The following is a 12617-nucleotide window of genomic DNA, read 5'->3' on the forward strand; positions in this document are numbered from 1 at the left end:
GTCTAGTATCGCAGTATGTACCCTCTGAACCCCCAAGTTCGGCCCCCCAAGAGTGTATTGATTTGTCTGCTGCTAATGCCAACCATGTTGTATGTAGTGTGTGTCCTGCTGAGGAGGAGGGAGTGAAACCTGAGGGTAACACCTGCACAGACACAACACAAACAGGGTTAGTGAAAGCAGGTGGGGAGTGTGGGGATGCCCGCAGAGGTGCTCAGCCGGCGTGCCGTGACCTCTTGTCCTCCGGTGAGGGAGGGGGCGGGCAGGATTCTGTAGAGGGAAGCTCAGGGATGGAGAGGGGGGCAGCTACCGGCAGTGTAGGGCTCCCAGGGGTATCCAGGCTGCTGAGTATAGGCCCACTGCAGGGGGAGGAACAGGCCATGGGGGGTGGGGGTGTCCCAAGAGAGGAGCCGCCAGGTAAGACCCCAGGGCAGGAGTTCCCCACATCCGAGATGTCCAAAGGCCTAGGAAGCCTGCCTGATCGGGCGGCTTGGTCAGAAACAGAGGGGAAGCGGGCACTACCCACGGTCACAGCGGTCATAGCCGCTGTCACCAGGAGTGGGAGCGCCGGAGCCCAAGGAGCCTTGCAGAGGTCCGACGGCTTCCCCACTTCTGACCAAGTGTCTGCCGGGTCAGACAGCGGCCAGGTGACATGCCCGGAGGGGCTGACAGAGGATGTGGCAGTTTCGTCGATTCTGGCCACATCAAGTCAGGAATTTCAGGCTGCGTTGGAAGCAGACGACAGCCTGAAAGCTCTCAAGGAACAGGCGGCACAGCCTCCCATGGAGTCAGACTGCGAGCGGGTGGTCTGGGACCAGGGACGGCTGTACCGGGTAACGGTCCAGCAGGGTTCACCGGAGGCGTGGCCCAGGGACCGACAGTTAGTGGTACCCTATCCGTTCAGGGCGGAATTGTTGCGGATCGCACACGAGATTCCGATGGCCGGACACCTAGGGATCGCTAAAACCAAGGCCAGGATAGCTCAGCATTTCTACTGGCCTGGGATGGGAGCCGCGGTGGGTGCCTACTGCCGTTCGTGTGACACCTGTCAGAGGGTGGGGAAGGCGGGGCCGCGCCCCAAAGCCCCACTGGTAACTCTGCCAATCATCGAAGAGCCTTTCTCGAGGGTCGCTGTGGATCTTATTGGACCTCTGTCCACTCCCAGCCACTCCGGGAAATGCTTCATACTCACGGTAGTGGACTATGCCACCCGGTACCCGGAAGCGGTAGCTTTGTCGTCCATTCGGGCCGACAAGGTGGCTACCGCCTTACTGGAGATCTTCTCCAGAGTGGGTTTCCCCCAAGAAATGCTCACCGACCGAGGGACCCAGTTCATGTCGCGGCTGATGGAGTCCCTCTGTAAGCAAATGCAGGTGCAACATCTGGTGGCCAGCCCGTATCACCCACAGACTAATGGCCTGTGTGAGCGGTTCAATGGCACCTTAAAGCAGATGCTTAAGATGTTGGTCGACTCCCACGGGAGAGACTGGGAGCGTTACCTCCCACACCTCCTATTTGCTTACCGGGAGGTTCCGCAGGCCTCAACGGGGTTCTCCCCCTTTGAGCTCCTGTACGGGCGACGGGTACGGGGCCCCCTGGCTCTGGTGAAGGAAGCATGGGAAGGGGATTTGGCCACCCCCGAGGTGTCGGTCATCGAGTATGTCGTGCGCCACCGGGACAGGATGATGGCCTTGGCAAAGCTGGTGCAGGACAATATGGCCCAGGCCCAGGCCGACCAGAAGCGGTGGTACGACCGGAATGCTTGTGAAAGGACCTACCAGGTGGGTCAAAAGGTGTGGGTACTGGTCCCCGTACCACAGAACAAGCTTCAGGCAGCCTGGGAAGGTCCCTACTTCGTGCACCAGAAACTCAACGCCGTCACCTATCTGGTCACCCTGGATCACGCCCGTGGAAGGAGGAAGGCCTTCCACGTGAACATGATGAAGGCTCATCATGAGCGGAAAGCGACTGCCCACCCAGTGTGCAACCTTCCCGAGGAAGGAGAGGTAGAAACCCTCCTGGATCTGCTCACCCAAGCCAAGGCGGGTGGGTCCATCGAGGATGTGGGGGTTGGCCACCAGCTCACGGAGGACCAACGGTCCCAGCTGGGGACCACCCTGCACCCCTTCCGGGGGCTGTTCAGCAGCCTGCCCGGAAGGACTGAGATGGCTGTCCACGACGTGGACACTGGCGATCACCCGCCGATCCGGCGTTCAGCATATCGGGTCTCTTTCGAGGTGCAGGGAAACATGCGCCAAGAGATAGACGAGATGCTGAAGCTGGGGGTGATCCAGGCATCCAGCAGCGCGTGGGCCTCGCCTGTAGTCCTCGTACCAAAGAAGGACCGAACTACACGGTTCTGCGTGGACTACCGGGGGCTCAACGCTGTAACGGCCACCGATGCGTTCCCCATACCACGCATCGATGACCTGCTCGATCGGATGGCCGGGGCTAAGTACCTGACCATCATGGATCTGAGCCGGGGGTACTGGCAGATTCCTCTGACCCCCGCGGCAAGGGAACGCTCTGCCTTTATCACCCCTTTTGGACTGTACGAGTCCACAGTGATGCCATTCGGCATGAAGAATGCCCCTGCCACTTTTCAGCGGATGGTCAATACGCTGCTTGAGGGACTTGAAGGGTACGCGGCTGCGTACTTGGACGATATTGCAGTCTTCAGTCCCACTTGGGAGGATCACCTAGAGCACCTGCGGCAGGTGCTCGGTCGGATCCACCGGGCAGGCTTGACCATCAAGCCGGAAAAGTGCCAGCTGGGCATGAGTGAGGTCCTCTACCTGGGTCACCGGGTAGGCGGGGGGGTTCTGAAGCCAGAACTGGGGAAAGTGGATGCCATCGCATCCTGGCCCACTCCTAGGACCAAAAAGCAGGTGATGTCCTTCTTGGGGACCGCCGGGTACTATAGGAGGTTCGTCCCACACTATAGCACCCTGGCCAAGCCCCTGACGGACCTCACCAAGAAGAAGCTGCCCGTCGCAGTCGACTGGACAGTCGCCTGCGAGACAGCTTTCGGGGCACTCAAGGCCGCCCTAAGTAGCTCCCCTGTACTGCAAGCTGCCGACTTCGACCGGCCGTTTGTGGTACAGACCGACGCCAGTGACTTTGGCCTCGGTGCTGTGCTAAGTCAGGTCAACACGACAGGCCAGGAACATCCTGTCTTGTACCTGAGCAGGAAGCTACTGCCCCGGGAGGTGGCTTACTCCACGGTGGAAAAAGAATGCCTGGCAATTGTATGGGCCCTGCAGCGTCTGCAGCCCTACTTGTACGGGAGCCATTTCACCGTGGAGACGGACCACAACCCCCTCAGCTGGTTACACACGGTCTCTGGGTCGAATGGCAGGTTGCTACGCTGGAGCCTCGCTCTCCAGCAGTACCACTTCTCCATTCGCCACAGAAGAGGCCGTGACCACGGTAACGCTGACGGGTTATCCCGGCAAGGGGAGGGTGCAGAAGGACGCACGGGGGAACACAGGAATGTGCTACCCCCTCGCGCCCTCGTATAGGGGGAGGTGTGATGAACCTGTAGCCGCCATCTTGGTAATGATAAATCATATCCAGGGATGGCCACACTTCAGCAGCCCCCACCCTTGGGACCTTCTGTTAAAACGTCAACTAGATAGTTTCCCCCCATCCAGGCTCCTGTAAGATAAGAAGCCTACTTAACACTTGAATGCTAGGAGCTTCAAAGACTTCGAGAGGAAACACAGCCAGCAGGGGGGGGTGCTTCGTCTATCTGTACCTGACCATTTGTCCCATAGGACTAGTTTCTTTGTCTGTCACAAGCATGGAGGCATAAGATATAGAAACATGAAAAGTACACGCATGTTGCATGGGATGGGCCAATAAAAAAATATCACGGCGTTCCGGAGCCATTGCGCACACAAGCCTCCGCGGTAGACGTTTGTACGTGCTCTGGAAGCCAAGATATAGCGCGGAGCCATTCCTGAGGACCGTATGGTATCATAATTGATATCAAAAGGTCGGTTACGGCGGCCCGAATCCATGGGAACCCCTGGGGGTATCATGAGACCATCCCAGAAGAAGTTATTGGGTTCCATAGAATTTGGGCTTCTGATCGAAGTTAGACCTGAGGGTGGAGACTGAGCCAGCTGACCTCACCAGCAGTGGGCGGGACGGGGCAGGTAAGATAGCAGGACAGACAAGAGACAAGTCAGTTTTTGACCCAAGAGTGGTGTGCTGAACATCTGAGCACCAGCTGAGGCCACCAAGGGGAGGAGCAGTTTGACCATGCGGTGGTAGGCCTCAGCCTGTAACAAAGAACCGTGCCTGCGACCGCAGAATCCTCTCCCTGCGTCACAAGAAAATCAAGAAACCGGTAACTGATATGCTGTGGTGATTCTGTGTGTTGTATTCCATTGTTGTATAGTTTAGCCTGACCTTATACCTGTGTATATTTAGTTGTATATCGTGTATCTAGTGTATTATTATAATCAATTACCTCAAGTAATTGTGGGCCTGCCTTTTATTCTGCATAACGAACGCACGTCCGTGTGAGCTCGGCTCAAGCCAAAACGCTACCCCGGGTTGGTTCCTGACCCGATATAGGCCCATTCACAGACTGGGCGTATATCTAAAATAGGGACTGGTGGCAGCATACCAACTGGGGATTGGGGAAGGCTGGTAGTGACGGTCGGAGGTTCAGATATATATATTCCTGGCGCGGCCAAGGAAGATATATATACCGCCCTCACTACAGAGGGCCCCGATACCCAGTAGGTTACAGGACAGTCTCCCTGGCGACCGCTTATCCTAGGTGCAGTTCCTTGACTGACCTGAGGCTAAGAGGGCGCTAGCGAGTTGTGCTGTGTAGTGACGTTGAAGGGATAACACACTACCGTGTTCCCTGCGCTGGTTGCAGCTACCTGGCACTACTTTCTCTAGGTGCAGTACCTTGACTGACCTGAGAGGAAAGGGGGCGCCAGAGAGCTGCACCCACCGGCCGGCTTTCATCACAGTCGTGTATGTTAATGCCCAATTATTCCCCAAATAGATTAAATATATTAAGGAATGTGCATAAACATTTCAGTCTCACTTTTTTGATTTTGGTTTTGTTAGCCAAAGTGACGTCAGACTCAATAAATAGCTTGGCTCATTCTGGCACCTTCTTGTTAATCATTCCAATTAAGAATTATTGATCAGATATGAAAATACATTTAGCTAATAAAATGGAATTAGTAAGCTAAATAAAATGCCAAAATGGTATTTGGGGTTAGAAAATGCAATTCTCAGTGGAATCTTTAGATCTTTAGTCGGCATTTAAATTAAAATAAAAAAACAAAACAACTGAAATCTTGAGAATTTTCTATTGGTCACTGAGCCGCCTAATATATTCAGAAATTTCCTGAGTAGAGATCACTTCTCTGCAGTCATTTCAGTATCAGAGGGCACACTGCACAGTGATGCATGTGAAGCATGTTCATATAATTTTCCCATAGAAGTGGAAATGCTATATGTACAATCCCACAGCTTCTAACTGTCCTGGATTCAGTGGGACTATCCCGATTTGAGGGCTTAGTCTCACTGTTGCGGCAGGTCAGGGCTTTGTGGTGACTTCCACTCACTTCTCTTTTCTCCTACGTTCGCTCCATAGCTCTTCCTCCTCTGGGGCGGGGCCGGCATCTCTGCACTTACATTAATTAAATATTCAATTCTCTCTTCTCTGGTCTTCCTGGGAATCATAACCATGACCACTTACATTGCAGTTAGCTGCTAAAGCTAATAGCCACAGGCTGCAGTGATCGGCATAGGAGGATTTGGTAATCTTGAGCTGTATTGGAGACTCTGACAGCACTATACTAGAGAGATACATCAGTATATAGCAATGTATAGAGATACTTCTGTACATAGCAGTGTATTTCTATGTCCTTGTATTCTAGAAGTGAAGAAAAAAAATCAGATTTTTTTTGTTTCTATAAAGCTTCTAAAAAAAAATCAAAAATAATTAAAAAAAATGTATTTTTTTTCTTTTTTTTGTGAGTCTCCCAGGAATTGAACCCACTACCTACATTATTGTAGGCAGGAACTAAAGCTAGGAGCCCCAGTGACATCACTGGGAGGATTTTGTATACTTGAAGCTGCAGTGCAGGCTTTGATCTGCCCACAGGCTGATTATACTAGTATCGTATATTGAGATACATCTGTACATAGCAGTGTATTTCTATGTCCTTGTATTCTAGAGGGATAATAAAAGTCAATTTTTTTCTTATCATATTATTAATATTTAATAAAAATCAATTACAATAATGTAATGAGCTTTATTAAAAAATAACTAGCACAATTCATCAAATAACAGACATATTTGGCGTTCCTGTAATCATAATGACCCACACAACGCAGCAATCAAATTAGTTATGGTGATCAGTAAATGGTGTAAAAAATGGTGTGATTGATTTTTTTTTTTTTTATCCATTAAACCCATAAAAATGTAACAGAAATGTAAAGTTGAGACCGCGTTTACATGCAGCGTAAATGCTGCATTTTTTCTACTGCTTGTTTTGTTTTGGTGCAGATGTGAAGCAGTACAGAAAAGCTTTGATTCTGCGCTTAAATATGCAATGGCATTTTTCTTTACAAGCCCTTTTTCCAAGTGCCACATAGAAACCTATAGAGTAAAAAAGTACCAAAACCGCACAGTTCAGCAGCGTCTTGAAACGCATCGAGGGAGGAGTTTTCATGAAATCACATCTAAGTTACTTGGACATTTAGGCTGTGCACACATGTAGTGTAAATGCTGCTTTTTACTTTTTTGGCACAGAAATTCTGCTGTGTTTAACTGTCCAAACAAAGTGAATGTGATTTCTTGAAAACTGTGCTCACTGTGCGTCTAAACACGCTGCTGAACTGTGCATTTTTGGGGCTTTTTTTCTCTTAAGGCTTCTATTTGGAGCCATTAAAAAGTATGTAAAACTGTTGTTGCATTTTTAAGTGCAGAATCAAAGTTTTTATGTAGTATAAAAAACACATTAAAAACTCTCCTTCATCTGCACCAAAAGCTCATCAGATAAGTGGAAAAGGAATAAAAAATGCATCAAAAATGCAATAATCACCGTGGTCGTGGTCAAAATTTTTCTCCCTCTTTCTGTTCTAAGTATGTAATCCTATGAAATTGTAATCCTTATGTGATCCAAATGTTTGTAGATTTGTATTGTGTAAACTCCTCCTTATCCCCAACTCATGGTTAAAGCTACTGTTGATTTCAAGATGTCAGTGTCATTTTATTTGCATTATTAAATGAGCTTTGACATTACAAGCTGTTTCACCTTCCAATATAATCTATTCCAAGTTATAGCTAGACACAGACAGGAATTCATTAATTGTAACGTAAAAATGTGGGTGTTTTAGGACATGCATAACCTAATACATGAGTGAACCAAACTCAAAATGAATTATGGTTAGAGGTCACCATGGGAATAAGCTTAGGGCACATAAAAAGTTAATATAGTCATAGACTCCCACAAACATATTTTACAGATCAGTATAATTATTATTTATTACATTAGAGAGAAAAAGCCATACACTTGTGAGAATACATTTTTTAATCAGCAAAGGAAAAAATAGCTATGTTCTGTTTTAGGCAATACTGTTTTTTTTTTTTACTAGTTTCCATTGATCTGAGGTCTAATTCACATGTCCATGTTTAAACATGTAGTTGAAAAAATGGTACCTGTGTCATCAGTGTTTTCCGTCAGTGTGTCGTCTGTGTGTCTGTTGTAAGGTGGCTGTAGGACACCTGTTGAATGGGAGATAAACTTGGAGAAATGCTTTAGCACATATAGGACTAAAAGGGATTAATCGGCCATCACAGTTTGATTGTAAGTAGCTGAAGAGTTGGAAGAGATGACTACTCACCATATCTCCACCCTGGGTGTGGTTCACTTTGTAAATTGAGACCTCCTTATCTCACACATGTCTGTGTGTTTGGAGGTGTGCAGATCTCCTGGGTTGAGTGCCTTTGCTAAAGGATTAAGAAGCTGGACTCTAAGCCAGGTGGGCTAACCTGCACTATTATATGGACTTTTTGCTTTATGTTGTACTTATGTTGTACAAATACAGCCGGACAAGGGCTGTATTTGAGTTTGCTATGATGGGGTTTATGAGGGCTGCAATAAACCAGCCGGACTTTTAAGTAGAAACGATTCCTGTGATACCTCATATCACTCCCAAGTGAGTAGCATTGTTACACCATGTTCACCATCAGTGAGTCATCAATATTTTTCTGGTATGGATAACGAAACAAAGAAAAAACACAGCTACTCCGTGTGCTGTACGTGTTTTTACTTGACCCATAAACTTATATTGGCCATTGTCATCCATGCTGTTGGTAATAATTAACATGTCTCCTTGTGTTTTGCATGGACACACGGTCCATAAAAAACAAAGACATGTGAACAGCACCATAGATTATAATGGATACGTGTTGTATCCGTGAGAACAATTCTGAATGAGGCCTAAAGCAGTTTTCTGTTTGTCACCTTACTTTATATATTGAATTTGTAGCACAGTAATGTATGTAGCATATTCTACTCTTTTAATGAATTATTTTTCTTTTCTTTCAGATTTACAAGATGCCAAGTTGAAGTATGTGATACAAAAGGCGTCCTTGCTGTGAAGTATGTTGTACTTGCACTCCTGTGAAAAGATTCTCAGTTAATGAGCACATCTGTATCCTACTCCTGTCCTGAGGACTTGCCGGTTCTAATTCATGAGCCAGCAAGATGTGGTCGCTGCGCTATCAGAACGCCTCCTCGTAGCTGCATACAAAGGCCAAGTGGATAATGTTGTGCAGCTTATTAACAAGGGTGCCAAGGTAGCAGTTACCAAGGTAACTAGGAAATCATTTATCTTATTGTAAGGACGGCAAATCATGCTTAGCCCAACAGTCACATGTATTCTTCGAGTTTATGTCTAGTTGAATAATTTTTAGGTATAAGTTTTAAGTTTCATTGTATAAAGGAGTAGTATGCATAATATCATCTCTAGTGAGCTTCTTTAGTATATACTGCTACCTGATGCATTATAAATCAGGCTTAAGGCACCTCTGTGTTTTCTTTATCTTACCTTGATCCCTATTGTCAGCTGTATTTTAGGAACAAATGAGAGCGGTATAAGCCATAATCCCAGAGAATTTCTTAAATAGGTCTTGTCATATTAGGTCCTGACAATAAAATAATATATACAGTGGGGGAAATAAGTATTTGATCCCTTGCCTTGTTTGTAAGTTTGCCCACGGACAAAGACATGAACAGTCTATAATTTTAAGGGTAGGTTAATTTTAACATTGAGAAATAGAATATCCAAAAAAAATCAAGAAAATCACTTTGTTTAAATTAGATAATTTTTTTTTGCATTTTGCAGTGAGAAATAAGTATTTGATCCCCTATAAACCATTATGAGTTCTGGCTCCTACAGACCAGTTAGACGCTCCTAATCAACTCGTTACTTGCATTAAAGACAGCGGTCTTACATAGTCACCTGTATAAAAGACTCCTGTCCACAGACTCAATTAATCAGTCAGACTCTAACCTCTACAACATGGACAAGACCAAAAAGCTTTCTAAGGATGTCAGGTACAAGATCATAGACCTTGCACAAAGCTGGAATGGGCTACAAAACCATAAGTAAGATGCTGGGTGAGAAGGGGACAACTGTTCGTGCAATAGTAAGAAAATGGAAGAAATGCAAAATGACTGTCAATCGACATAGATTTAGAGCACCATGCAAAATCTCATCTCGTGGGGTATCCTTGATCATGAGGAAGGTGAGAGATCAGCCTAAAACTACACGGGAGGAACTTGTTAATGATCTCAAGGCACCTGGGACCACAGTCACCAAGAAAACCATTGGTAACACGTTACGCCTTAAAGGTTTAAAATCCTGCCATCCCCGCGAGGTCCCCCTGCTCAAGAAGGCACATGTGCAGGCCTGTCTGAAGTTTGCCAATGAACACCTGGATGATTCTGTGAGTTATTGGGAGAAGGTGCTGTGGTCAGATGAGACAAAAATTGAGCTCTTTGGCATTAACTCAACTCGTCGTGTTTGGAGGAAGAAGAAGGATGAATACAACCCTAAGAACATCGTCCCAACTGTGAAGCATGGTGGGGGAAACATAATTTTGGGGGTGCTTTTCTGCAAAGGTGACATGACGACTGCACCGTCCTGAAGGGAAGATGGATGGGGTCATGTATGGTGAGATTTTGGCCAACAACCTCCTTCCCTCAGTAAGAGCATTGAAGATGGGTCATGGCTGGGTCTTCCAGCAAGACAATGACCCAAAACATACAGCCAAGGCAACAAAGGAGTGGCTCGCTAAAAGAAGCACAGTGAGGCCATGGAGTGGCCTAGCCCATCTCCACACCTTAATCCCATAGAAAAATTATGGAGGGAGTTGAAGCTCCAAGTTGCCAAGCGACCGCCTCAAAATCTGAATGATTTAGAGATGATCTGCAAAGAGGAGTGGACCAAAATTCCTCCTGACATGTGCACAAACCTCATCATCAACTACAAAAAACATCTGACTGCTGTGCTTGCCAACAAGGGTTTTGCCACCAAGTATTAAGTGTTGTTTGCCAGAGGGATCAAATACTTATTTCTCATTGCAAAATGCAAAAAAATTTATCTAATTTATACAATGTGATTTTCTTGATTTTTTTAGGGATATTCTATCTCTCAGTGTTAAAATTAATCTTCCCTTTAAATTATAGACTCTTCATGTCTTTGTCAGTGGGCAAACTTACAAAAACAGCAAGGGATCAAATATTTATTTCCCCCACAGTATATATATGTCAGATGATCTCCAGTAATACTAAAACTGGGTTCACATTAGTGTATACAAAATCATAGTTTTCTTCCATTTTGATGGGCGAGTGTCATCCAAAATAGATGAAACTACTGCACACTGCGAATTTTTTTTTCACATACAGATTTGGTCTGTGAAAATAAATTGTTCACCTGCACTGCCCTATTGAATAACATTGGTTTCAGTCCTGTCCATTTTTTCATGGACAGCACTCTGACGGAAAACACGGTCATATGAACCTACCTTTGAAATACAGACTGTACATTCCGGCAGGGCTGTGGAGTCGGTAAGCCAAACCTCTGACGCCTCAATTTCCATGACACCGACTCCACGACTCTGACTCCCTCTTACATGGATCATGTTTAACCCTAGAACGCATGACCATAAAAATCTACACTTTCACATACCTGGGGCCTTTTAGGCCCGTGTGCAAATAACATGGAATAACTCAAACAAAAATGACAAACAACTATATACCTGAGGAATACCTAGAGTTTCAAAATTCCAACTAAAGTAATCTTGCAGAAAATAGAAAACAATTAACAGGGCGGGCCTGCGAGGCCCCAGGTATGCGTTCTAGGGTTAAGTGATAAATTTACTGTAGGACAAATTCATCTCGGCTAAAAGTCTAGACCCTTAGCTAAGGAATAGGACAGACATTCATAGAACATTTCATAACTTTCCCAAATTCTTATGAAAAAAATATTCCCCACAAACTGCATTGAACTACTGTACCCAATTTCTTATATATTTTAGAAGTTGGAGTCGGTCCATTTTATACCGACTCCGATTCCGACTCCACCAAAATGGACACCGACCACGACTCCGATTTCACAGCCTGCATTCCGGTCTGAAGTGTGTAGTACTTTGTGTTAACCTCGACCCAGATTTTAACTATTTAATAATGCATAAGTGAATGAAACCCCAAATCCAGGAAAAATATTTTTACTATTGCTAAAAATCAGTACATTTATTCTGACTGCTTCGCTATTCACCTGTTCATATTTCATAAGACCCTTTTAGCTTTTTTATAACTCTTCTCACAAATGCCTTTCCTTGTATATGCTTCCTCTCCTAATTCCCTCTAGTCCTGTGCCTAAAATACGCTCCCACAAGCTGGTTTCTTCCACAAGCCCGACCGCAAGGGATAACGTGTGGCAAATCTCCATATTTATCTAAATACATCACTCATAAAAACTTCTGGATAGAGATTTAATATACATGGTACATTTTTAAGTTATTCAAATTAGAAATTGTACATTCTGCTGGAAAAGTCTGAATGCTAAGCAAATTGTATTCTTATCAATGTAAACTGTTACCAAGATACATTTTTATTATCAATTGTGTCCAGTATGGAAGGTTGTGAAACTTTGCAATCACTTTAAAAAGAGATTTGTCTTCATTCTTTAAAAAAATTGCATGTAAGTGGCGTCCCAATCCTGGCTTTTCCCCAGTCTATTTGGCTGCCTTTAGCTGCCTTGATACCAGCGTATACGGTACTCATTTGGAGTACAGATGACCAGGGCCGCCACTAGGAATTTCGGGACTCCATACTGGCAAAATTTTCGGGCCCCCTTGAGACTCCGCCTCCACCCCAGCTCCTCCTCCACCCCTTGAACGTTCCACAGTCCCCCCGCCCACTCTTGGAAAAACTCTACTTTCTGCACCACGTCTTCACCAATCACACATTAACAGTTCCCATTGAACACCATATCACATATATAGCCAGCCGCTTTTGTTTTGGCCAAAAGATTTTTTAAGCAGCCACCACAAAAAGGAGACTCTT

The 12617-nt window shown here is 45.8% G+C and overlaps 1 protein-coding gene across 6 annotated transcripts in view; it reads left to right on the forward strand.

Annotated features, from left to right (window-relative positions):
- The window catches only part of ANKRD6 (ankyrin repeat domain 6), a 256760-nt gene that overhangs the window by 125560 nt on the left and 118583 nt on the right, over window positions 1-12617 (forward strand). For all 6 annotated transcript variants that reach the window (XR_012318432.1, XM_073675704.1, XM_073675705.1 and 3 more), the window contains exon 2: window positions 8592-8857. Coding sequence is in view for 5 of the 6 variants with exons in the window: in XM_073675704.1 (XP_073531805.1) it covers window positions 8738-8857 (120 nt within the window). In the remaining variant the exon portion in view is untranslated. The remainder of the gene's footprint in view (window positions 1-8591; window positions 8858-12617) is intronic.

Source organism: Phyllobates terribilis, unplaced genomic scaffold, assembly GCF_046119375.1.
Source record: "Phyllobates terribilis strain yellow unplaced genomic scaffold, ASM4611937v1 Scaffold_3__8_contigs__length_932513732, whole genome shotgun sequence".
Classification (NCBI taxonomy): domain Eukaryota; kingdom Metazoa; phylum Chordata; class Amphibia; order Anura; family Dendrobatidae; genus Phyllobates; species Phyllobates terribilis.